At 49.3% G+C, this 26,257-nt stretch overlaps 1 protein-coding gene across 1 annotated transcript in view; it reads right to left on the reverse strand.

The window, feature by feature from the left end:
- PARP1 (poly(ADP-ribose) polymerase 1) overlaps positions 1-26,257 on the reverse strand; it is a 331,612-nt gene that overhangs the window by 46,132 nt on the left and 259,223 nt on the right. The window contains exons 17-19 of the mRNA XM_085610418.1: positions 21,304-21,432; positions 20,423-20,521; positions 19,995-20,147 (exon numbers count right to left, since the gene is read on the reverse strand). Of these exons, the coding sequence (XP_085466544.1) occupies positions 19,995-20,147; positions 20,423-20,521; positions 21,304-21,432 (381 nt within the window). The remainder of the gene's footprint in view (positions 1-19,994; positions 20,148-20,422; positions 20,522-21,303; positions 21,433-26,257) is intronic.

Below are 26,257 nucleotides of genomic sequence, written 5' to 3' on the forward strand. Positions count from 1 at the left end.
AGTTCACACTTAGAAGATTTTTGAAGAAAAAGCCAGTCAATGTTACCCTATGAGGAAAATGAAGTTAGCGGTTTAAGGGTAAGTACTCGACTGGTAAGGTTGAAATTCCGGGCATGGACTCAGGGGTCCCCCAGTGTCAGGTAAGCACAGTTGGTTCACCCTCAGCGGTTTCAGGACGGCCGGGTGCAGAGAGAGTTGGGCCCAATGTTATCCTATGAGGGATAGGGGGGCCTTGGTTGGTGGCTGCTGTCTGGCAAGCCACGCGGCTGTGGGAGCTGGGCTCCTGGTCACTTACTCAGGGCAAGTGGGGAAGTAGGTTAGAGTAGAGAGGGCACTGCCAGGGCCACTCGGGCGGCTGGGTGCAGGGTGCTTTTGAGCCTTAGGGCGCTCAATGGAAATCAATGGGAATGTTCCGGTTTGGAAAGAGGCTGCAGGCTCGGGGACGAGGATGTTTCAGGTGCCACCACCACTTCGAGAGGTAAGTTGGGTAGTTGTAGGTTAGGTGGGTACCCCGGGATTGGGCACAGGGGGTCGCAGGGCGCCGGGTGCAGGGGTGCCTTTTGACGTCGGGAATCTTACCCTCTGGTTGGTCGCGGCTGGGGTGGCACTTGGTTCTGAGGCTGCAGGCTTCTGCCGGGATGTCGAGGGGGGTCCTTGGGTGCCGGACTCGGGGTCACAGTCGCCGTGGGGTCGTCCTCAGGGTCTTTGTCCACTCCGGCACTGGCCAGGCTTGGCTGGTGCAGAGTGTGTTGGGTCCGCGGTCCCGGGCTGGTGCCAGGGATAGCAAGTAGGTTTCTTGAGTAGAGCCTCTACTCGTGGGAGTCCCAGGGGCTTAGAGCTAAAGGGTAGCCAGGTCCTCCGGGGTTGGTGAGGTTGCTGGCCACGTGGGATGCCGCGCTGGTGCAGGTTCGAGAGTCGACAGGCCGGTGGGGCTGGGGCCAAAGCAGTTGGTGTCTTCTTCTCTTTTTAGCAGCTGCAGGGCAGGTCTTTGTTCTTCTTGCTCTTCTTGTCGTTTTTCTATCTGGAATCTGGGGAAGGAAGGTTCAGGGGGCCCCTAAATACTAGATTTAGGGGCGTTACAGGTAGGTGAAGGCCAGGGACCAATGGGTCCTTGTCCTGGGGTGGGTACACCCCCTATCCTGCCTCTCTCCTGTGGGAGGGGGGCAGTAGCCTAATCCTGATAGGGTAGGGCCTCCCATCTTCAAGATGGCGAGAGCCCGGAGATGTGCTTCACCTCGCCTCCCCCACCTGAGGGGTGGGGTGGGCAGGCTGGCACATCCCCTGTCCTTGTATGGGGTTTCCGGCCAAGCTTCCCGCCAGAGTGGGGGGTTGCAGTGGCCTGGGGAAACTCCAACTGGCGGCATGCCTTTGAAGCTTCCCTTTGCTCATCCTGGGGGAGGAGATTTCTCACCTCACCCAGGATGTGCATTGTTGCAGGCCCGGGAGAGCAGGGGCTCTCCCACCCAGGGGTCCAGCAACGTGTCTGCTGTGTGGCAGCCTGGGCAGCCTCAGAGCAGACGTGGATTGCAAGTTAGCTGTAAGGGGGCATCTTCTAAGATGCCCTCTGGGGTGCTTAGTACATTAAATCCCACACTGGCATCAGTGTGGGTTCAATGTGCTGAGAAGTTTGATACCAAACTTCCCAGGCTTCAGTGTTGCCAGTATGGTGCTGTGGAGCTCGTGTTTGACAAGCTCTCAGCACCATGTATCCTTAAATGACAGCACTGCACTTACAGTGCCCAGGAATGGACCCGGGTACTGTAGGGGCACAGGGCTCCTGCTCCTGTGCCCACACCATAGGCGTAATGCACCCAGCTAGAGGGGTGGCTGGCATATGCCTTGGCAGTGTAGGTGATGGGCATGGTACACAGTGATGTGTGCCATGTCGACTCTTTGTTTTGTCCTGCACCCAGACACTCAGCCTGCAAGGGCAGTGTGTGTGTGTAAGGGTACAGGGCCTCTGAGGGTGGCACAATGAGTGCTGCAGCCCTTAGAGGCCTTCCCTGGTCACAAGGCCCTGGGTACCTAGGGTACCATTTACTAGGGGCTGACATGTGGCTAGGGTTTGCCAATTTGGAGTTTGTGTGGTTTAAGGAAGGAACATAGGCCCTGGGCACCTGATTGGCAGGAACCCAGGGTACACTCAATCGAAGTACATTCAGCAATTTAGCAAAAAGTGGGGGCATACCATGCAAGAAAGATGGCACTTTCTCACACAACCCCCCCCCAAACGAAAGGTGATGAGACTAACCTTGTCCTATGGAGTCTTCATTGTCTAAGTGGAAGAACCTGGAAAGTCCATCTGCATTGGCATGGGCAGTCCCTGGTCTGTGTTCCACTTCAAAGTCCATTCCCTGTAGGGAGATGGACCACCTCAGTAGTTTTGGATTTTCCCCTTTCATCTGCATTAGCCATCTGAGAGGTCTGTGGTCAGTTTGAACTAGGAAGTGAGTGCCAAACAAGTATGGCCTCAGCTTTTTCAGGGACCAAACCACAGCAAAGGCCTCCCTCTCAATGGCACTCCAACGCTGCTCTCTAGGGAGTAGTCTTCTGCTTATAAAAGCAACAGGTTGGTCTTGGCCTTCATCATTGGTCTGGGATAGGACCGCTCCTATCCCTAGCTCAGAGGCATCAGTCTGCACTATGAACTGCTTGGCATAATCTGGAGCTTTTAGAATTGGTGCTGAGCACATTGCTTCTTTTAGGGTGTCAAAAGCCTTTTGACAACTAACTGTCCAGTTAACTTTCTTGGGCATTTTCTTGGAGGTGAGTTCTGTGAGGGGGGTCACAATGGACCCATACCCCTTCACAAACCTCCTGTAGTACCCAGTCAAGCCAAGGAATGCCCTGACTTGGGTCTGGGTTGTTGGAGCTATCCAGTCCATGATGGCCTGGATTTTGGGTTGTAAGGGCTGTACCTGGCCTCCACCTACAAGGTGGCCCAAGTACACCACAGTGCCCTGCCCTATCTGGCATTTGGATGCCTTGATAGTGAGACCTGCACTCTGCAGAGCCTCTAAAACCTTCCCAAGGTGGATCAGGTGATCCTGCCAGGTGGAGCTAAAGACAGCAATATCATCAAGATAAGCTGCACTAAAGGACTCCAACCCAGCCAGGACATGGTTCCCCAACCTCTGGAAGGTGGCAGGGGCATTCTTTAACCCAAAGGGCATCACAGTAAACTGATAATGCCCATCAGGGGTGGAGAATGCTGTCTTTTCTTTTGCTCCTGGGGCCATGCCAATCTGCCAGTACCCTGCAGTTAAGTCAAAGGTACTGAGAAATTTGGCAGCCCCCAATTTGTCTATCAGTTCATCTGCTCTTGGGATAGGGTGAGCATCTGTCTTGGTGACAGAGTTGAGCCCTCTATAGTCCACACAGAACCTCATCTCTCTCTTTTCACCCTGTTGATGAGGTTTGGGGACCAGAACCACTGGGCTAGCCCAGGGGCTCTCTGAAGGCTCAATGACCCCTAACTCCAGCATCTTGCTGACCTCAGCTTTGATGCTTTCCTTGACTTGATCTGACTGTCGATAGATTTTGTTCTTGACAGGTGCACTGTCACCAGTGTCCACATCATGGGTACACCAGCTTGTCAGACCAGGGGTCAGGGAAAAGAGGCTAGCATATTGTTGCAAGACTTGCTTGCAGTCAGTCCGCTGTTGGGCAGAGAGGGTGTCTGAAAAAATCACACCATCTACTGACCCATCTTTTGGGCTGTAGGATAGGAGGTCAGGGAGTGGCTCACTCTCTGCTTCCTGTTCTTCATCAGTCACCATCAGCATGGTGATGTCAGCCCTATCATTGTAGAGTTTAAGGCGGTTCACATGGATGACCCTTTTGGGTGTCCTGCTAGTGCCCAGGTCAACTAGATAGGTGACCTCACTCTTTCTCTCTAGGATAGGGTAAGGGCCACTCCATTTGTCTTGGAGAGCCCTTGGTGCCACTGGCTCCAAAACCCACACCTGTTGCCCTGGTTGAAATTCAACCAGTGCAGCTTTTTGGTCATACCAGTGCTTCTGGAGCTCCTGGCTGGCCTCAAGGTTCTTGGATGCTTTTTCCATATACTCAGCCATTCTGGACCTTAGGCCAAGCACATAGTCCACTATGTCCTGTTTGGGTTCTTGAAGAGGCCTCTCCCAGCCCTCCTTTACAAGACACAGTGGTCCCCTTACAGGATGACCAAACAGAAGTTCAAAGGGTGAGAAACCTACTCCCTTCTGTGGCACTTCCCTGTAGGCGAAAAGCAAGCATGGTAATAGGACATCCCACCTCCTTTTGAGTTTCTCAGGGAGTCCCATGATCATACCTTTCAATGTCTTGTTGAACCTCTCAACAAGGCCATTGGTTTGTGGGTGGTAGGGTGTAGTAAACTTGTACTGCACTCCACACTCTTTCCACATGTGTGTTAGGTAAGCAGACATGAAGTTGGAACCTCTGTCTGAAACCACCTCCTTAGGAAAACCCACCCTGGTGAAGACACCCAGGAGGGCCTTGGCTACTGCAGGAGCTGTAGTAGTCCTAAGTGGAATTGCTTCAGGGTACCTAGTAGCATGATCCACTACTACTAGAATGAATTTGTTCCCTGAGGCTGTGGGAGGTTCGAGTGGACCCACAATGTCCACGCCTACCCTTTCAAAGGGGACCCCCACCACTGGTAGTGGAATGAGGGGGGCCTTTGGGTGGCCACCTGTCTTGCCACTGGCCTGACAGGTAACACAGGAGCTGACAAACTCCTTCACCTTTTGGTGCATCTGGGGCCAGTAAAAGTGACTCACTAACCTTTCCCAAGTTTTGGATTGCCCCAGATGTCCAGCTAGGGGGATGTCATGAGCCAACGTTAGGAGGAACTCCCTGTACTTCTGTGGCACTACCACCCTCCTGGTGGCTCCAGGAGTGGGGTCTCTTGCCTCAGCATACAGTAATCCCTCTTCCCAATAAGCTCTGTGGGTACCACTGACATCTCCCCTGGCTTCTGAAGCAGCTTGTTGTCTCAGGCTTTCAAGAGTGGGACAGTCTCGCTGACCCTGGCACAGCTCTTCCCTAGAGGGTCCCCCTGGGCCCAAGAGTTCAACCTGGTAAGGGTCAAGCTCCATGGACTCAGTTCCCTCAGAGGTATCTACATCCTCTCCAGGGGGAGAGGGGTTCTGAGTGTTGGGCTGTACAGAAGCTGGTCCCCCAGTCTTCTTGTCCTTCCTCTTGGTTGGTTGGGCCATTATTCCAGGCTCCAAACCTACTTTTTCACCCTTCCTCTTGCTCTGTGCTCTGGTTTGCACACACACCAATTCAGGGATGCCCAGCATGGCTGCATGGGCCTTTAACTCAACCTCAGCCCAGGCTGAGGTTTCCAGATCATTTCCAAGCAGACATGCAGCTGGCAACTTTGGAGAGACCACTACCTGTTTCAGGCCAGTAACCCCCCCCCAGCCTAATGTTACCATGGCCATGGGATGACTAGTGGTGACACTGTCAGCGTTGGTGACTGGGTAAGACTTCCCAATCAAGTATTGCTCAGGGGAAACCAGTGTGTCTTTCACCATAGTGACACTGGCACCTGTATCCCTCAGAGCTTCTACCCTAGTTCCATTCACCCAGGGGTACTGTAAGTATTTCTTCAAGTTGGGGGGCCACACAGCCACAGTGGCAAACTCCACTTCTCCCAAGGAGACTAAACTTGCTTCAGTGTGTTCCCAGATTTGCTCAGGGTACACCTCTGATCCCATTTGTATACTTGCTGCCCCAGGAGTGGCTGTACTGGGTGCCTTAGGGGCTTTGTTTTGGGGGCAAGATACAGTTAGGTGTCCCTGCTTCTTACAGGTATTACAAAAGGCCTTTAAGGGATCAAAGTTCTTCCCCCTATATGGTTGGGGCACATAGGGAGTAGTTTGGGTCCCACCCACCTGAACAGGTTTTTGGGGCCCTTTGGAAGACTCAGACTTTTTATCTTGGGGATTCTCACCACCTTTCCCCTGGGGAGGTTTTGTGACCACCTTCTTTTGGTCACCCCCAGTGGTTGTCTTGGTCACCCTAGTCTTGACCCAGTGGTCCGCCTTCTTTCCCAATTCTTGGGGAGAAATTAGACCTAGGTCTACCAAATGCTGATGCAACTTTTCATTTGTGCAGTTACTCAAAATATGTTCCTTCATGAATAAATTGTACAATCCAGTAAAATCCTGCACACCATGTCCAGCTAACCAACCATCCAGTGTCTTCACTGAGAAATCTACAAAATCAATCCAGGACTGGGTCTGGGTTTTGTGAGCCCCCCTGAACCTAATTCTATACTCCTCAGTGGTGAATCCAAATCCCTCAATCAGAGCTTTCTTCATGAGGTCATAGGATCCTGCTTCTGGCCCAGAGAGGGTCAGAAGCCTGTCCCTGCAGTTACCAGAGAACAGTTCCCACAGGAGTGCCCCCCAGAGAGGTTTCTTTACTTTCCTGATATCACAAGCCCTCTCAAAGGCTGTGAACCATTTGGTGATATCATCACCTTCCTCAAATTTAGGGACAATCCCTTTGGGGATTTTAAGGTCAGAAGTTTCCTCCCTATCCTTGTTTTTATTATTGCTGCCACCATTGATGGGTGCTAAACCCATCTCTCTCCTTTCCTTTTCTAGAGCCAGCAGCCTGGACTCTAGATCTATTCTTTTGGCCAGCCTCACAAGGCTGTCCTCTTCACTGGGGGGTCCCCCAGTGTTGTCTCTGGGACCAGAGCCACCTGTGTGGTCTCTAGGTGCCCAGATGCTATGTCTTGAGTTGGAGGGTATGGGTGCCATCTCCTCCCTAGGGAATAGTATGGGGAGGTTGCTGTCCTCCTCCCCTGTTTCCCTTTCCTCATCTGACTGGCCATCACCATGTTCAGATGGGTGGTCTTTAGCATACTCAGCCAGGAGCTCCTGGAGCCCTTGTTTGGATGGATGCTGACCCATTTGTAAATTTTTGAGTTTACATAAGGACCTCAATTCCTTGAAAGACAAGTGTAAGTAAGGTGTGAGGTCGAGCTCCTCCACCAGGTCCATGTTATTATTATCACTAATAGCTGGGTTTGTTTGAGACATTCTAACCTGACAGTTCTAACCCTCTACCCTGACTATAGTGACTTTTATTTTTCTAAAATTCTAATGGGACTTAAGCAAGGCCCTAGCAAGACTTTTAGTAATTTTGGAAAAACCAATCAGAATTCTAAAGGCAATTTTTAAGAGTTCTGTCGTGTGATCAGATGGTAACCAAGTAGTCCAACAAATGCAAGTTTGTATCCCACCGCTGATCCACCAATGTGAGAAAGTGGCTCTGTATATACTGTTCCCTAATAGGTACAGGGTGTACAGAGTCCACAGTCCCCCAGAGGCTGATAGAGGTCAAAGTTAGGTATGACCTTACTCTCAAAAGTGGTAGCTTGGTCGAGCAGTAAGGCAGTACCAGAGGACAGTGTAAAGCATTTATTGTACACACTCAGTCAGCAAATGGTTTCACACACTCAATAACTGAACTCTAGGCCAATGATTTGTATATATAAAATATATGCTTGTTTTATTTTTAGAACCACAAGGGGATAAAAATATACTTTCTCAGAATGAGAGGTTGAATATAAATACTTTTGTTTCAAGCAATAAATTTGTAAAACAGTCACAGTTGGTTGCAATAAACAATCCTATTTCCTAAACATAACAATGCATTGAGCTCAATGGTAAATTCAGGTTATTTGTAATAAATTACTTTTCAGATTACTTTTGGAATTCCAGGTCTGGATCCTAGAACCAGCCTGGGGTCAGTATTCAGAATCAAGTGAGGAAAGTCGACTTAATAACTGTAAGAATTTTTAGATAATATTTAGCTATTTCAAAAGTTAGCACTTAGAAAATATTTCACAGAAAACATTCAATGGATCTCTATGGCAAGAAATTCAAATTGCAGGTAGAGTGCTTTATCGTTACTTTAGTAATCCAGGACTGGGTGCCTAGACCCAGGACTGGGGTCCTTATCAAAAGCAGGTAAGTAATTTCGTTTGCAGAAATGGTACGATTTTAAAAGAATATTTCAAATTTGCAAAAGTAGACACTTAGAAGAAATTTCACAGAAAAGCAGACAATGGTTTCCTATGGGAGAAAAATGAGTTAGAAGTAAGTATAGTTGTGAACACTTTTCAGAGTCAGGGCTGGGCACCAAGATCCAGCACTGGGAGCTCACCTAGGAGCAGGTGAGTAAATTCGTTTTTGTCACTTGGCTGATTTTTGGTGAATTTTTGCAGTTTTGAAAAGTTCACACTTAGAAGATTTTTGAAGAAAAAGCCAGTCAATGTTACCCTATGAGGAAAATGAAGTTAGCGGTTTAAGGGTAAGTACTCGACTGGTAAGGTTGAAATTCCGGGCATGGACTCAGGGGTCCCCCAGTGTCAGGTAAGCACAGTTGGTTCACCCTCAGCGGTTTCAGGACGGCCGGGTGCAGAGAGAGTTGGGCCCAATGTTATCCTATGAGGGATAGGGGGGCCTTGGTTGGTGGCTGCTGTCTGGCAAGCCACGCGGCTGTGGGAGCTGGGCTCCTGGTCACTTACTCAGGGCAAGTGGGGAAGTAGGTTAGAGTAGAGAGGGCACTGCCAGGGCCACTCGGGCGGCTGGGTGCAGGGTGCTTTTGAGCCTTAGGGCGCTCAATGGAAATCAATGGGAATGTTCCGGTTTGGAAAGAGGCTGCAGGCTCGGGGACGAGGATGTTTCAGGTGCCACCACCACTTCGAGAGGTAAGTTGGGTAGTTGTAGGTTAGGTGGGTACCCCGGGATTGGGCACAGGGGGTCGCAGGGCGCCGGGTGCAGGGGTGCCTTTTGACGTCGGGAATCTTACCCTCTGGTTGGTCGCGGCTGGGGTGGCACTTGGTTCTGAGGCTGCAGGCTTCTGCCGGGATGTCGAGGGGGGTCCTTGGGTGCCGGACTCGGGGTCACAGTCGCCGTGGGGTCGTCCTCAGGGTCTTTGTCCACTCCGGCACTGGCCAGGCTTGGCTGGTGCAGAGTGTGTTGGGTCCGCGGTCCCGGGCTGGTGCCAGGGATAGCAAGTAGGTTTCTTGAGTAGAGCCTCTACTCGTGGGAGTCCCAGGGGCTTAGAGCTAAAGGGTAGCCAGGTCCTCTGGGGTTGGTGAGGTTGCTGGCCACGTGGGATGCCGCGCTGGTGCAGGTTCGAGAGTCGACAGGCCGGTGGGGCTGGGGCCAAAGCAGTTGGTGTCTTCTTCTCTTTTTAGCAGCTGCAGGGCAGGTCTTTGTTCTTCTTGCTCTTCTTGTCGTTTTTCTATCTGGAATCTGGGGAAGGAAGGTTCAGGGGGCCCCTAAATACTAGATTTAGGGGCGTTACAGGTAGGTGAAGGCCAGGGACCAATGGGTCCTTGTCCTGGGGTGGGTACACCCCCTATCCTGCCTCTCTCCTGTGGGAGGGGGGCAGTAGCCTAATCCTGATAGGGTAGGGCCTCCCATCTTCAAGATGGCGAGAGCCCGGAGATGTGCTTCACCTCGCCTCCCCCACCTGAGGGGTGGGGTGGGCAGGCTGGCACATCCCCTGTCCTTGTATGGGGTTTCCGGCCAAGCTTCCCGCCAGAGTGGGGGGTTGCAGTGGCCTGGGGAAACTCCAACTGGCGGCATGCCTTTGAAGCTTCCCTTTGCTCATCCTGGGGGAGGAGATTTCTCACCTCACCCAGGATGTGCATTGTTGCAGGCCCGGGAGAGCAGGGGCTCTCCCACCCAGGGGTCCAGCAACGTGTCTGCTGTGTGGCAGCCTGGGCAGCCTCAGAGCAGACGTGGATTGCAAGTTAGCTGTAAGGGGGCATCTTCTAAGATGCCCTCTGGGGTGCTTAGTACATTAAATCCCACACTGGCATCAGTGTGGGTTCAATGTGCTGAGAAGTTTGATACCAAACTTCCCAGGCTTCAGTGTTGCCAGTATGGTGCTGTGGAGCTCGTGTTTGACAAGCTCTCAGCACCATGTATCCTTAAATGACAGCACTGCACTTACAGTGCCCAGGAATGGACCCGGGTACTGTAGGGGCACAGGGCTCCTGCTCCTGTGCCCACACCATAGGCGTAATGCACCCAGCTAGAGGGGTGGCTGGCATATGCCTTGGCAGTGTAGGTGATGGGCATGGTACACAGTGATGTGTGCCATGTCGACTCTTTGTTTTGTCCTGCACCCAGACACTCAGCCTGCAAGGGCAGTGTGTGTGTGTAAGGGTACAGGGCCTCTGAGGGTGGCACAATGAGTGCTGCAGCCCTTAGAGGCCTTCCCTGGTCACAAGGCCCTGGGTACCTAGGGTACCATTTACTAGGGGCTGACATGTGGCTAGGGTTTGCCAATTTGGAGTTTGTGTGGTTTAAGGAAGGAACATAGGCCCTGGGCACCTGATTGGCAGGAACCCAGGGTACACTCAATCGAAGTACATTCAGCAATTTAGCAAAAAGTGGGGGCATACCATGCAAGAAAGATGGCACTTTCTCACACAACCCCCCCCCAAACGAAAGGTGATGAGACTAACCTTGTCCTATGGAGTCTTCATTGTCTAAGTGGAAGAACCTGGAAAGTCCATCTGCATTGGCATGGGCAGTCCCTGGTCTGTGTTCCACTTCAAAGTCCATTCCCTGTAGGGAGATGGACCACCTCAGTAGTTTTGGATTTTCCCCTTTCATCTGCATTAGCCATCTGAGAGGTCTGTGGTCAGTTTGAACTAGGAAGTGAGTGCCAAACAAGTATGGCCTCAGCTTTTTCAGGGACCAAACCACAGCAAAGGCCTCCCTCTCAATGGCACTCCAACGCTGCTCTCTAGGGAGTAGTCTTCTGCTTATAAAAGCAACAGGTTGGTCTTGGCCTTCATCATTGGTCTGGGATAGGACCGCTCCTATCCCTAGCTCAGAGGCATCAGTCTGCACTATGAACTGCTTGGCATAATCTGGAGCTTTTAGAATTGGTGCTGAGCACATTGCTTCTTTTAGGGTGTCAAAAGCCTTTTGACAACTAACTGTCCAGTTAACTTTCTTGGGCATTTTCTTGGAGGTGAGTTCTGTGAGGGGGGTCACAATGGACCCATACCCCTTCACAAACCTCCTGTAGTACCCAGTCAAGCCAAGGAATGCCCTGACTTGGGTCTGGGTTGTTGGAGCTATCCAGTCCATGATGGCCTGGATTTTGGGTTGTAAGGGCTGTACCTGGCCTCCACCTACAAGGTGGCCCAAGTACACCACAGTGCCCTGCCCTATCTGGCATTTGGATGCCTTGATAGTGAGACCTGCACTCTGCAGAGCCTCTAAAACCTTCCCAAGGTGGATCAGGTGATCCTGCCAGGTGGAGCTAAAGACAGCAATATCATCAAGATAAGCTGCACTAAAGGACTCCAACCCAGCCAGGACATGGTTCCCCAACCTCTGGAAGGTGGCAGGGGCATTCTTTAACCCAAAGGGCATCACAGTAAACTGATAATGCCCATCAGGGGTGGAGAATGCTGTCTTTTCTTTTGCTCCTGGGGCCATGCCAATCTGCCAGTACCCTGCAGTTAAGTCAAAGGTACTGAGAAATTTGGCAGCCCCCAATTTGTCTATCAGTTCATCTGCTCTTGGGATAGGGTGAGCATCTGTCTTGGTGACAGAGTTGAGCCCTCTATAGTCCACACAGAACCTCATCTCTCTCTTTTCACCCTGTTGATGAGGTTTGGGGACCAGAACCACTGGGCTAGCCCAGGGGCTCTCTGAAGGCTCAATGACCCCTAACTCCAGCATCTTGCTGACCTCAGCTTTGATGCTTTCCTTGACTTGATCTGACTGTCGATAGATTTTGTTCTTGACAGGTGCACTGTCACCAGTGTCCACATCATGGGTACACCAGCTTGTCAGACCAGGGGTCAGGGAAAAGAGGCTAGCATATTGTTGCAAGACTTGCTTGCAGTCAGTCCGCTGTTGGGCAGAGAGGGTGTCTGAAAAAATCACACCATCTACTGACCCATCTTTTGGGCTGTAGGATAGGAGGTCAGGGAGTGGCTCACTCTCTGCTTCCTGTTCTTCATCAGTCACCATCAGCATGGTGATGTCAGCCCTATCATTGTAGAGTTTAAGGCGGTTCACATGGATGACCCTTTTGGGTGTCCTGCTAGTGCCCAGGTCAACTAGATAGGTGACCTCACTCTTTCTCTCTAGGATAGGGTAAGGGCCACTCCATTTGTCTTGGAGAGCCCTTGGTGCCACTGGCTCCAAAACCCACACCTGTTGCCCTGGTTGAAATTCAACCAGTGCAGCTTTTTGGTCATACCAGTGCTTCTGGAGCTCCTGGCTGGCCTCAAGGTTCTTGGATGCTTTTTCCATATACTCAGCCATTCTGGACCTTAGGCCAAGCACATAGTCCACTATGTCCTGTTTGGGTTCTTGAAGAGGCCTCTCCCAGCCCTCCTTTACAAGACACAGTGGTCCCCTTACAGGATGACCAAACAGAAGTTCAAAGGGTGAGAAACCTACTCCCTTCTGTGGCACTTCCCTGTAGGCGAAAAGCAAGCATGGTAATAGGACATCCCACCTCCTTTTGAGTTTCTCAGGGAGTCCCATGATCATACCTTTCAATGTCTTGTTGAACCTCTCAACAAGGCCATTGGTTTGTGGGTGGTAGGGTGTAGTAAACTTGTACTGCACTCCACACTCTTTCCACATGTGTGTTAGGTAAGCAGACATGAAGTTGGAACCTCTGTCTGAAACCACCTCCTTAGGAAAACCCACCCTGGTGAAGACACCCAGGAGGGCCTTGGCTACTGCAGGAGCTGTAGTAGTCCTAAGTGGAATTGCTTCAGGGTACCTAGTAGCATGATCCACTACTACTAGAATGAATTTGTTCCCTGAGGCTGTGGGAGGTTCGAGTGGACCCACAATGTCCACGCCTACCCTTTCAAAGGGGACCCCCACCACTGGTAGTGGAATGAGGGGGGCCTTTGGGTGGCCACCTGTCTTGCCACTGGCCTGACAGGTAACACAGGAGCTGACAAACTCCTTCACCTTTTGGTGCATCTGGGGCCAGTAAAAGTGACTCACTAACCTTTCCCAAGTTTTGGATTGCCCCAGATGTCCAGCTAGGGGGATGTCATGAGCCAACGTTAGGAGGAACTCCCTGTACTTCTGTGGCACTACCACCCTCCTGGTGGCTCCAGGAGTGGGGTCTCTTGCCTCAGCATACAGTAATCCCTCTTCCCAATAAGCTCTGTGGGTACCACTGACATCTCCCCTGGCTTCTGAAGCAGCTTGTTGTCTCAGGCTTTCAAGAGTGGGACAGTCTCGCTGACCCTGGCACAGCTCTTCCCTAGAGGGTCCCCCTGGGCCCAAGAGTTCAACCTGGTAAGGGTCAAGCTCCATGGACTCAGTTCCCTCAGAGGTATCTACATCCTCTCCAGGGGGAGAGGGGTTCTGAGTGTTGGGCTGTACAGAAGCTGGTCCCCCAGTCTTCTTGTCCTTCCTCTTGGTTGGTTGGGCCATTATTCCAGGCTCCAAACCTACTTTTTCACCCTTCCTCTTGCTCTGTGCTCTGGTTTGCACACACACCAATTCAGGGATGCCCAGCATGGCTGCATGGGCCTTTAACTCAACCTCAGCCCAGGCTGAGGTTTCCAGATCATTTCCAAGCAGACATGCAGCTGGCAACTTTGGAGAGACCACTACCTGTTTCAGGCCAGTAACCCCCCCCCAGCCTAATGTTACCATGGCCATGGGATGACTAGTGGTGACACTGTCAGCGTTGGTGACTGGGTAAGACTTCCCAATCAAGTATTGCTCAGGGGAAACCAGTGTGTCTTTCACCATAGTGACACTGGCACCTGTATCCCTCAGAGCTTCTACCCTAGTTCCATTCACCCAGGGGTACTGTAAGTATTTCTTCAAGTTGGGGGGCCACACAGCCACAGTGGCAAACTCCACTTCTCCCAAGGAGACTAAACTTGCTTCAGTGTGTTCCCAGATTTGCTCAGGGTACACCTCTGATCCCATTTGTATACTTGCTGCCCCAGGAGTGGCTGTACTGGGTGCCTTAGGGGCTTTGTTTTGGGGGCAAGATACAGTTAGGTGTCCCTGCTTCTTACAGGTATTACAAAAGGCCTTTAAGGGATCAAAGTTCTTCCCCCTATATGGTTGGGGCACATAGGGAGTAGTTTGGGTCCCACCCACCTGAACAGGTTTTTGGGGCCCTTTGGAAGACTCAGACTTTTTATCTTGGGGATTCTCACCACCTTTCCCCTGGGGAGGTTTTGTGACCACCTTCTTTTGGTCACCCCCAGTGGTTGTCTTGGTCACCCTAGTCTTGACCCAGTGGTCCGCCTTCTTTCCCAATTCTTGGGGAGAAATTAGACCTAGGTCTACCAAATGCTGATGCAACTTTTCATTTGTGCAGTTACTCAAAATATGTTCCTTCATGAATAAATTGTACAATCCAGTAAAATCCTGCACACCATGTCCAGCTAACCAACCATCCAGTGTCTTCACTGAGAAATCTACAAAATCAATCCAGGACTGGGTCTGGGTTTTGTGAGCCCCCCTGAACCTAATTCTATACTCCTCAGTGGTGAATCCAAATCCCTCAATCAGAGCTTTCTTCATGAGGTCATAGGATCCTGCTTCTGGCCCAGAGAGGGTCAGAAGCCTGTCCCTGCAGTTACCAGAGAACAGTTCCCACAGGAGTGCCCCCCAGAGAGGTTTCTTTACTTTCCTGATATCACAAGCCCTCTCAAAGGCTGTGAACCATTTGGTGATATCATCACCTTCCTCAAATTTAGGGACAATCCCTTTGGGGATTTTAAGGTCAGAAGTTTCCTCCCTATCCTTGTTTTTATTATTGCTGCCACCATTGATGGGTGCTAAACCCATCTCTCTCCTTTCCTTTTCTAGAGCCAGCAGCCTGGACTCTAGATCTATTCTTTTGGCCAGCCTCACAAGGCTGTCCTCTTCACTGGGGGGTCCCCCAGTGTTGTCTCTGGGACCAGAGCCACCTGTGTGGTCTCTAGGTGCCCAGATGCTATGTCTTGAGTTGGAGGGTATGGGTGCCATCTCCTCCCTAGGGAATAGTATGGGGAGGTTGCTGTCCTCCTCCCCTGTTTCCCTTTCCTCATCTGACTGGCCATCACCATGTTCAGATGGGTGGTCTTTAGCATACTCAGCCAGGAGCTCCTGGAGCCCTTGTTTGGATGGATGCTGACCCATTTGTAAATTTTTGAGTTTACATAAGGACCTCAATTCCTTGAAAGACAAGTGTAAGTAAGGTGTGAGGTCGAGCTCCTCCACCAGGTCCATGTTATTATTATCACTAATAGCTGGGTTTGTTTGAGACATTCTAACCTGACAGTTCTAACCCTCTACCCTGACTATAGTGACTTTTATTTTTCTAAAATTCTAATGGGACTTAAGCAAGGCCCTAGCAAGACTTTTAGTAATTTTGGAAAAACCAATCAGAATTCTAAAGGCAATTTTTAAGAGTTCTGTCGTGTGATCAGATGGTAACCAAGTAGTCCAACAAATGCAAGTTTGTATCCCACCGCTGATCCACCAATGTGAGAAAGTGGCTCTGTATATACTGTTCCCTAATAGGTACAGGGTGTACAGAGTCCACAGTCCCCCAGAGGCTGATAGAGGTCAAAGTTAGGTATGACCTTACTCTCAAAAGTGGTAGCTTGGTCGAGCAGTAAGGCAGTACCAGAGGACAGTGTAAAGCATTTATTGTACACACTCAGTCAGCAAATGGTTTCACACACTCAATAACTGAACTCTAGGCCAATGATTTGTATATATAAAATATATGCTTGTTTTATTTTTAGAACCACAAGGGGATAAAAATATACTTTCTCAGAATGAGAGGTTGAATATAAATACTTTTGTTTCAAGCAATAAATTTGTAAAACAGTCACAGTTGGTTGCAATAAACAATCCTATTTCCTAAACATAACAATGCATTGAGCTCAATGGTAAATTCAGGTTATTTGTAATAAATTACTTTTCAGATTACTTTTGGAATTCCAGGTCTGGATCCTAGAACCAGCCTGGGGTCAGTATTCAGAATCAAGTGAGGAAAGTCGACTTAATAACTGTAAGAATTTTTAGATAATATTTAGCTATTTCAAAAGTTAGCACTTAGAAAATATTTCACAGAAAACATTCAATGGATCTCTATGGCAAGAAATTCAAATTGCAGGTAGAGTGCTTTATCGTTACTTTAGTAATCCAGGACTGGGTGCCTAGACCCAGGACTGGGGTCCTTATCAAAAGCAGGTAAGTAATTTCGTTTGCAGAAATGGTACGATTTTAAAAGAATATTTCAAATTTGCAAAAGTAGACACTTAGAAGAAATTTCACAGAAAAGCAGACAATGGTTTCCTATGGGAGAAAAATGAGTTAGAAGTAAGTATAGTTGTGAACACTTTTCAGAGTCAGGGCTGGGCACCAAGATCCAGCACTGGGAGCTCACCTAGGAGCAGGTGAGTAAATTCGTTTTTGTCACTTGGCTGATTTTTGGTGAATTTTTGCAGTTTTGAAAAGTTCACACTTAGAAGATTTTTGAAGAAAAAGCCAGTCAATGTTACCCTATGAGGAAAATGAAGTTAGCGGTTTAAGGGTAAGTACTCGACTGGTAAGGTTGAAATTCCGGGCATGGACTCAGGGGTCCCCCAGTGTCAGGTAAGCACAGTTGGTTCACCCTCAGCGGTTTCAGGACGGCCGGGTGCAGAGAGAGTTGGGCCCAATGTTATCCTATGAGGGATAGGGGGGCCTTGGTTGGTGGCTGCTGTCTGGCAAGCCACGCGGCTGTGGGAGCTGGGCTCCTGGTCACTTACTCAGGGCAAGTGGGGAAGTAGGTTAGAGTAGAGAGGGCACTGCCAGGGCCACTCGGGCGGCTGGGTGCAGGGTGCTTTTGAGCCTTAGGGCGCTCAATGGAAATCAATGGGAATGTTCCGGTTTGGAAAGAGGCTGCAGGCTCGGGGACGAGGATGTTTCAGGTGCCACCACCACTTCGAGAGGTAAGTTGGGTAGTTGTAGGTTAGGTGGGTACCCCGGGATTGGGCACAGGGGGTCGCAGGGCGCCGGGTGCAGGGGTGCCTTTTGACGTCGGGAATCTTACCCTCTGGTTGGTCGCGGCTGGGGTGGCACTTGGTTCTGAGGCTGCAGGCTTCTGCCGGGATGTCGAGGGGGGTCCTTGGGTGCCGGACTCGGGGTCACAGTCGCCGTGGGGTCGTCCTCAGGGTCTTTGTCCACTCCGGCACTGGCCAGGCTTGGCTGGTGCAGAGTGTGTTGGGTCCGCGGTCCCGGGCTGGTGCCAGGGATAGCAAGTAGGTTTCTTGAGTAGAGCCTCTACTCGTGGGAGTCCCAGGGGCTTAGAGCTAAAGGGTAGCCAGGTCCTCCGGGGTTGGTGAGGTTGCTGGCCACGTGGGATGCCGCGCTGGTGCAGGTTCGAGAGTCGACAGGCCGGTGGGGCTGGGGCCAAAGCAGTTGGTGTCTTCTTCTCTTTTTAGCAGCTGCAGGGCAGGTCTTTGTTCTTCTTGCTCTTCTTGTCGTTTTTCTATCTGGAATCTGGGGAAGGAAGGTTCAGGGGGCCCCTAAATACTAGATTTAGGGGCGTTACAGGTAGGTGAAGGCCAGGGACCAATGGGTCCTTGTCCTGGGGTGGGTACACCCCCTATCCTGCCTCTCTCCTGTGGGAGGGGGGCAGTAGCCTAATCCTGATAGGGTAGGGCCTCCCATCTTCAAGATGGCGAGAGCCCGGAGATGTGCTTCACCTCGCCTCCCCCACCTGAGGGGTGGGGTGGGCAGGCTGGCACATCCCCTGTCCTTGTATGGGGTTTCCGGCCAAGCTTCCCGCCAGAGTGGGGGGTTGCAGTGGCCTGGGGAAACTCCAACTGGCGGCATGCCTTTGAAGCTTCCCTTTGCTCATCCTGGGGGAGGAGATTTCTCACCTCACCCAGGATGTGCATTGTTGCAGGCCCGGGAGAGCAGGGGCTCTCCCACCCAGGGGTCCAGCAACGTGTCTGCTGTGTGGCAGCCTGGGCAGCCTCAGAGCAGACGTGGATTGCAAGTTAGCTGTAAGGGGGCATCTTCTAAGATGCCCTCTGGGGTGCTTAGTACATTAAATCCCACACTGGCATCAGTGTGGGTTCAATGTGCTGAGAAGTTTGATACCAAACTTCCCAGGCTTCAGTGTTGCCAGTATGGTGCTGTGGAGCTCGTGTTTGACAAGCTCTCAGCACCATGTATCCTTAAATGACAGCACTGCACTTACAGTGCCCAGGAATGGACCCGGGTACTGTAGGGGCACAGGGCTCCTGCTCCTGTGCCCACACCATAGGCGTAATGCACCCAGCTAGAGGGGTGGCTGGCATATGCCTTGGCAGTGTAGGTGATGGGCATGGTACACAGTGATGTGTGCCATGTCGACTCTTTGTTTTGTCCTGCACCCAGACACTCAGCCTGCAAGGGCAGTGTGTGTGTGTAAGGGTACAGGGCCTCTGAGGGTGGCACAATGAGTGCTGCAGCCCTTAGAGGCCTTCCCTGGTCACAAGGCCCTGGGTACCTAGGGTACCATTTACTAGGGGCTGACATGTGGCTAGGGTTTGCCAATTTGGAGTTTGTGTGGTTTAAGGAAGGAACATAGGCCCTGGGCACCTGATTGGCAGGAACCCAGGGTACACTCAATCGAAGTACATTCAGCAATTTAGCAAAAAGTGGGGGCATACCATGCAAGAAAGATGGCACTTTCTCACATGGGGGCATTTTTTAAATGGAGTCCTTTCCATGAGCTGTAGGCCCGAACGGCGTTGATAGGCCCAGTGGCCCACGTCGACTACCTGAATAGAGTAGATGAGGTGCGCGTTGAAGATCACGTGATCGAAAACAATACCGTTGAGTTTTAGATAGTTTGCGAGGCGAAAAGGTTTGGAGAATATGGTGCCGAACCGGTGCGCAGAAGTTACATCCAAACCCGATGGCGGAAAAAAACAATCTGAGGATGGAGTCGATGCCCATGCACACTAACGTCCAAGGGAGGAGTCGCCTCTCTCGTGACTACAAAAGACTCTTCCAAGACAACAAGGTGCAAGCATCCGAGTCCAACACCAGATGGCGATCTATGCACAGTGTACAATCTGCAGCTCATATGCCTCGAACAAAGCCATTTCCTTCCACACCCATACATAGTTTTGGATGAACTGCTCTGTAGGAGGCTATCTCTCTATGTAGTGTACCAAAATTAGGTGCACTATGCAGGGAGTTCAGGTATCCCTTATTGGAGTACAGGGGCTTGCTTTAACAATTCCATTGTGCTCTATTTGTGGTACTCTGGTCGAGCAGCCTTAGGCTTATCAGAGGCAAGTGTTAGGCGTTTGTATTGTCCGCTGAAGTTTATTAGAGGAGGAGCTGGTGAATAAAATGCTTCAATAACTGCCTGGGAGGTCTGCTTTAAATGATCAGTTTAGAATATGCAGAGGACAGTGCAAAATAAACGCAGGTCAGAAGGAGATATAATACCCTGACTTAATAGGCACTATTTTATAACAAGGGCCAATGGAATTATCCAGTATGGGAGGGCCAAATAATGTGGCAGGGCTGAGTAAATTATGCAACAATAAAAGCCAAATTATGTAGCATAATGTAGTGCATTTTGTGCCATTACTTCATTATATTGTCATTTTTACACTTGTTAATACTCTCTGGGCATTGGTTGAAACTCATTAGTACCAGATTAACACCCAAATGCAGCAATAAACAACAGAAAAGTGACAGTCAACCTTTGCAAAGGGCCTTCCCCTGCACGGCCATACTTTTTGCTGCATTTTTAGTAACTTTTGAACCGTTTAAGGTAGAAACGTTTAAAAAAAAAAAAAAAAAAAATCTGCAGATTATGCACCAGATGATGGGTTACGTAACAAATGCCATAACACCATAATTATGCGAAAAACACAGCAGTCGCACAATCGCATAATTCCAGTGGCCCGGTTTCTAACCATTACTTCAAGAGCAGTCTATACATACCGCTGGAGCTTCAGGTGGGGCGATCCTGAGACCCTGAGAAAGGATGCCAGCAAAGTTAGTGGTGCGGGAGCCGTGCCAAAGGAGCTGGCGATTGTGAAGTTCTGTGAATGGTTTATAACGTTGCCGTTCTCCCTCACGCTCAATTTTAAAGATCTGTTTGTAAGAGGAAAAACAAAAAGAACATAAGCAAATATAACTTTGCTGTATGGTGGACAAAAGGTTTTCTTTTAAATAAAGAACAGTAAACACAGTTAAACATAAAAATAAAACACTTTAAAGCAATAAATGCATACAGAGAAAAGTACATCATTAACAGAATGAGAAAAGCGTTGCAGACAACACCACCCACCCATATAGCCCCTGAAACAAAGGTACACAATGCCATTTCCTAACAGGAAATCTAAATTAAATTAGGAATTTTTACTCACATCTACAACTTCCAGGTCATAGGCATTGTGCGTAGCAGCATGAGTATTCTTAACATATTGTTTTATGATACTGGCTTCCTTAGAATCGGGATCCACAACCTGACAAAAAGGAAGATAGCCGAACCATTAGTTGGATACAAATATTAATTGAAAAATGCAGACGGAGAGTCAAGGCTCAGCCAGATGCACACTGGTACCATCAGGAGGTTTAGATTACGATAAGCAACCCAAGAAACCTGTCCCTATGCATTTGGTGGATGCAAGATCTCTACTAATAATTTGCAGAAGACCTCCCACTGTCCTAGATCTGACACACTCATACCAGCAATGGATGAAACTGCTAAACCCTATAAGCCATATGGACAGTCACTTGAGAAATCCACCATGAAGCACTCATATTACACAATCCACAACAGCGATTATTAAGTTCCTGGTCAAATTCTCCCACCAGACTCAAGACCACACAAGTAGTGCCCCTCAGTATCATACTGCACACATTATCAAAACACCAAGAGTGCACACTGACTGACATACATGTAAACCAAGGGAAACTCCTTTTATTGCTAAACATGAACCAAGCAAAGGGTGAACCAGACTCCTGTCCAAAGAAGCATACACACTTCGATGAAGCTTTGAGGGGCAAACCATTTTAGTTGCCGGAGGTGGTCTGGCATTACATTGTCTGGACAACTAAAATATGTTCAGACACTAGCTACAGCATTAATCATAACTAATTCTGCTTTTCCCTATACACAGCAACCTTCGTGACCATGTTTACTTACACATTCACCTCTTAATGCAAGGAATACAGCATAAATCAGTTATACAAACAAATACCGAACGTGATAGGTCAGGGCTTAGTGAATGGAAGACACACATACCTTCATGTCAGTTTTAATTTTCTCATACTTCACATCGATGGGATCTTTACCACCTTCATCCGTCCCACTTCGGAGAAGACTGTATGCCACTTCAATATCAAGCAGATTGTCCAGCATCTGTACTTTTGCCTAAGAGCAGAGAAAGAGACTTACAGGTTTGTAAGGTTGTTTCATTATGACTTAGAAATTGAAAGCACAGTGCAGGCAATTCTGATAGCATCAAGTCAGTTGTCAGACAGTGATTGTGAATCATTGTTAGGTCGAGCTGTGCTGAAATTGACAATCTTCTTGAAGTCAATTTTAGGAGTTTCTCGTTTTTGTACAAATTAAAATTCTTAGGGTCACACCAAGATGTGGAAGAACTTAAGAGGCAGTAAACAATAAGGATAAAGCATGCCATAAATGAATATTCATTAGGAGGCTTGACTATTCTTAATAACAAATTGGTCAAAGGCAGAAATGGGAAAGTTACTTGCAGAATAAACCCTGCAGTTTTAGACCCAAAGTCCTGCTTACTTCCCGACTCCTGGAGCTGCCAGTTTTCTTGATTGGCAGGACACAAGGTAATATCAAAGCATTTAAACGAGATTTGCTGCAAGCACAAAGCTTTTAACTACCCCAGCACTATACTGTTCCACACACTGTCAATCTCTCCCCTTCAGTATCATTCCACGCACTGGCCAAACATTGTGGAGCTGGGGGTAAAGTAGTGATGACTGCTGCAGTGATAAGAATGAATGCAAAGACATTCCTCAACATGTCTTAGCCAACTTGTAAGCATTGTGCATTACAAATACATCATGATTTTGCCCTGTGGCTGCCCTGCTCTTCACATCATAAAGACACTGAAAGTACAACTGTATGAGCATGGATAAATAAGGAAGGTGTAGAAATCGTCAATCCATCAGTTGAATCCAGTGACTTACAAAGATTTAGAATGTGAAGACTCTGTTCGGTTTTCAAAGAATGGTTAGCAACAGAGTGGGCAAGGAGAGGACTTCCTGCTTGATAGGAAAATCAGACATTTGCATTGGGAAAAAAAGTTGAAGGGATCTTTGCTGAAGAACAATAAAACGTTTCCTTGGCTGAAGCTCAATATGAAACGTTGACTGCTACGAAAAAAGCTGCTTTTTCAGATGTCAGGTTTAAGGCACTTATGACCATTGACCAGAACATATCATGGGTCAAAACTTCCAAATTAATGAGTCTCAAGCTGGGTACGTACTGGTAACAGTTTGGAATTACCCAATGCCTCTGGATTAGTTTGTTCTTTAGCTTGTAGAATCCGGTGCAATCCAATTGCCAACCCCAATTGCTGAACGAATAGTTTACCTGTCGGTGTAGTTTTGCAGCTTGAAGATCTTTCTGGATTCACTATGCTGTGCATTATTCCACGGTCTGGTGCTTGGGTCCGGAATCGTAGTCTTTCTTCTTCTACCTCTTTTTTGTAGCCCAGGTGGGAGTCGACGTCCCACCATTTGGTGTACTTCTCCAGATGCCGGCACGCTTCCTGCGGAAGCTCCCACCTCGGGGCGCCATCTTCGGATTCTTTTTTTTTGTTTTTGTGAAGCCTAGGCAATTTTATTATTTTCTCCTTAATCATATCCTTTTACACACATCTTTTAAGTCTCTTTTTGTTCTCTATTCTCTGTCTTTCCACCTTCTGCTCCAGCCTCATCTTTCTGGCGGAGGTGGGTGGGTTCGCTAGTGAATTCAGAAAGATCTTCAAGCTGCAAAACTACACTGACAGGTAAGAAACTATTTGTTTTGCAGCGTGAATCTTTCTGGATTCACTATGCTGTGCATAGACTTTGTAGCGGTTTGTCATCTTTGTGGCGGCTGGGTGGAAGATGAGCGTTGGTCGTTGAATATATGTTGAAGCACCTTCTGTCCTACTTGTGCTTCCTTGTTCATTTGTATATCCACGCAGTAGTGCTTAGTGAACGTGTGCACTGAAGCCCATGTTGCCGCCAAGCATAAGTCTTGAATGGGTGAGTTAGCCAGAAAAGCAATTGTTGCTCCTTTCTTCCTTGTGGAGTGGGCCCGTGCCCCTTCCGATAGTTCTTGCCCTGCCTGTTTGTGGCAGAATTGTATCGTCAGTGCGATCCATCGCGCGATGGTGCTTTTTGTTACTGGTCTACCCAGCAAGCTGGTTGCGAAGGACACAAAAAAACTGCTTCGTTTTCCTGTGCTCCTTGGTTCTCTCGATGTAGTGCATCACCGCCCTTCTTGCGTCTAGAGTGTGCAGTGCCCTTTCTGCGCTTGTGGCTGGGTTCTGAAAGAAGCGCGGTATTTGTATTGTCTGGTTCATATGGAATGCCGACACCACCTTCGGCATGAAGTGTGGGTCCGTTCTCATTACGACCCTGCCCTTGTGTATTTGGATGTAAGGTTCTTGCAGTGTTAGTGCTTGCAGCTCGCTTACTCTGCGCAGCGAGGTTATTGCCACCAGAAAGGCTGTCTTCATTGTCAGCATTTGTAGTGAGGCCTTGTGGATGGGCTCAAAAGGTGCCTTCATAAGTTCCGTCAGGACTATGTTGAGGTTCCATGCCGGTGGCGGCATCCTCTTTGGTGGCGCTATCCTTTTCGCCCCTTCCAGGAATCTCTTTACTACTCGTGATGTAAAGAAACTTTTCCCCGTCTCACCTAGTGTGTAAGCTACAATCGCTGCTAGGTGTACCCTTAGCGAGGATGAACATAGTTTAGCCTTTAGTAGGTGAGTGAGGTATCTCAGCACCGTTGATTCCTTTGTCAACTTGTTCTGCAGTTCCTTTTTGCTGCACCATTGTGTGAACCTCTTCCATTTTTCCCCATAGCATTTTCGTGTCATTGGTCTCCTTGCCTCCCGGAGCACTCGCATGGTGCTTTGTGGTAGCTTAAGGTGTTTGAAATCTATGTCTTCAGGAGTCATGCCGCTAGGCTGAGGCTCTCTGGCTCTGGGTGTAGAACTTTTCCGTTTTGCATGGAGAGTAAGTCTTTCCTTTTGGTGAACTTGTGGGGTGGCCCCTGTGCCATTTCCATTATTTGTGAGTACCAGGTCTGCCTCGCCCACTGTGGTGCTACTAGGATCAGTATCATGTTGCTGGTCCTGCACTTGTTGAGTACCCTGGGTATCAGTGGTATTGGGGGAAAAGCGTAGGCAAATGTTTTTGACCAGCTTATCCATAGGGCATTCCCCTGAGATTGTTTCTCTGGTTGCCTGGATGCGAAGTTTTGGCATTTTGCATTCAGGTGTGTTGCAAACAGGTCTATCGTCGGTGTACCCCACCTTCTGAATAGCCTTTGCGTTTCCTGTCCATTGAGCTCCCACTCGTGGGATGCTGAAGTCTGCCTGCTGAGCCAGTCTGCTTCCACATTGTCCTTTCCTGGTAGGTGTATGGCCAGAATGTCTATTTTGAGTGGGATGGCCCATCTCCAAATCTCCTGTGCCAGGTTGGAAAGAGGGAATGATTGGGTTCCTCCCTGCTTGTTGATGTAGAACATCGTTGCCGTGTTGTCTGTTTGTATCAACACATTCTGGTTGTACAGTTATTTCTGGAAGGCCTTCAGGGCTAGGAATACGGTCTTCAATTCCAGGTAGTTGATGTGTCTGACCGCATCTGCTGGAGTCCACAGACCCCTCACTCTGAGCTTGTTCATATGTGCTCCCCATCCTATCTGGGATGCGTCTGTGGTGATGGTCACCGTTGGGCTTGGTGGTGTCAAGGGCTTTCCTATTATGTTCTCCTTGTTCCACCACGCTATCTCTTCTTGCACTGTGTGCGTTACAACCATTAGATCCTCCTAACTTCCGGTTGCTTGTGACCATTGTTGTTGTAGCCATTCCTGGAATGGTCTCATGTGTAGGCGTACATTGGGGACTAGGTGAATGCATGACGCCATCATCCCCATGATCTTGCTTGCTGTCCTCACTGTCAGAGCTCGCCCCTTCTGGTAGAGGTGTGTCTCTCTCAGCAGGGCCAGTGTTCTCTTGTCGCTGGGGATCACCGTTCTCTGTATGGTGTTGATCTGTACCCCCAGGAAGATCTTCACCTGTTCCGGTTCCATTGAGAATTTCCCCCAGTGTATTGAGAATCCCAGCTTCGTTAGTATGCTTGTGACCCGCTGTGCGTGTTACTCGCATCTTTCGCGTGAACTTGCCTTTATTAGCCAGTCGTCGAGATAAGGGTACACATGAATCCCTTCCCTCCGAAGGTACGCCGCCACTGCCGCAAGGCATTTTATGAAAACCCTTGGTGCGGACTTTAGTCCGAAAGCCATGGTTGTGAATTGGTAGTGTTCTTTGTTGATGGAGAATCGTAATAGATGTTTGTGCCGCCTGTTTTTGGGATGTGCAGGTAAGCGTCTTTGAGATCCACGGTGGACATGAAGTCTCCGTCTCTCATCATCGGGAGTACCTCTTGTAGGGACGTCATTTTGAATTTCTGTGTCCTTATGTAATTGTTTAGGAACCATAGATCCAGGATGGGTCTTAGTGTTTCGTCCACCTTTGGTACCAGAAGTAGTTTGAGTACACTCCCTTGTTCCTTTCTTTGAATGGTACTGGTTCTATGGCCTCCTTTTGGAGTAGCTCTTGTGCTTCCTCTACGAGTTGCACTAGCTCCTGTCCTGAGTGTTCCCTTCTCTTTGGTTTCCTGCTTGGTGGTTTCCTTTCCAACTCTATGCAGTATCCAAACTGTATGATGTTGAGTATCCATTTGTCTGTTATGTTTTTCCATTCCTGAAGGAAACGTCTCAGCCTGCCGCCTACTGGTGTTGCATGATCGTTGGCGTTTGGTCTGTGTAACCCTCTCTTTTTGGATTTTTTGTGCTCTCCCCTCGGAGGGATCTTGTGGGTGAGCACGCTTTGCCGGGCGGAGTCACTTTGAGGCGGGTTGTTCTCCCCCTCTTCGTCTTTGCCCTCGTCCGTTCCCCCTACTGCAAAAGGACTGGCCCCGAGGCTGGTACGGCAGTT

The sequence above is a fragment of the Triturus cristatus genome, chromosome 6, assembly GCF_964204655.1.
Source record: "Triturus cristatus chromosome 6, aTriCri1.1, whole genome shotgun sequence".
In the NCBI taxonomy this organism is placed as follows: domain Eukaryota; kingdom Metazoa; phylum Chordata; class Amphibia; order Caudata; family Salamandridae; genus Triturus; species Triturus cristatus.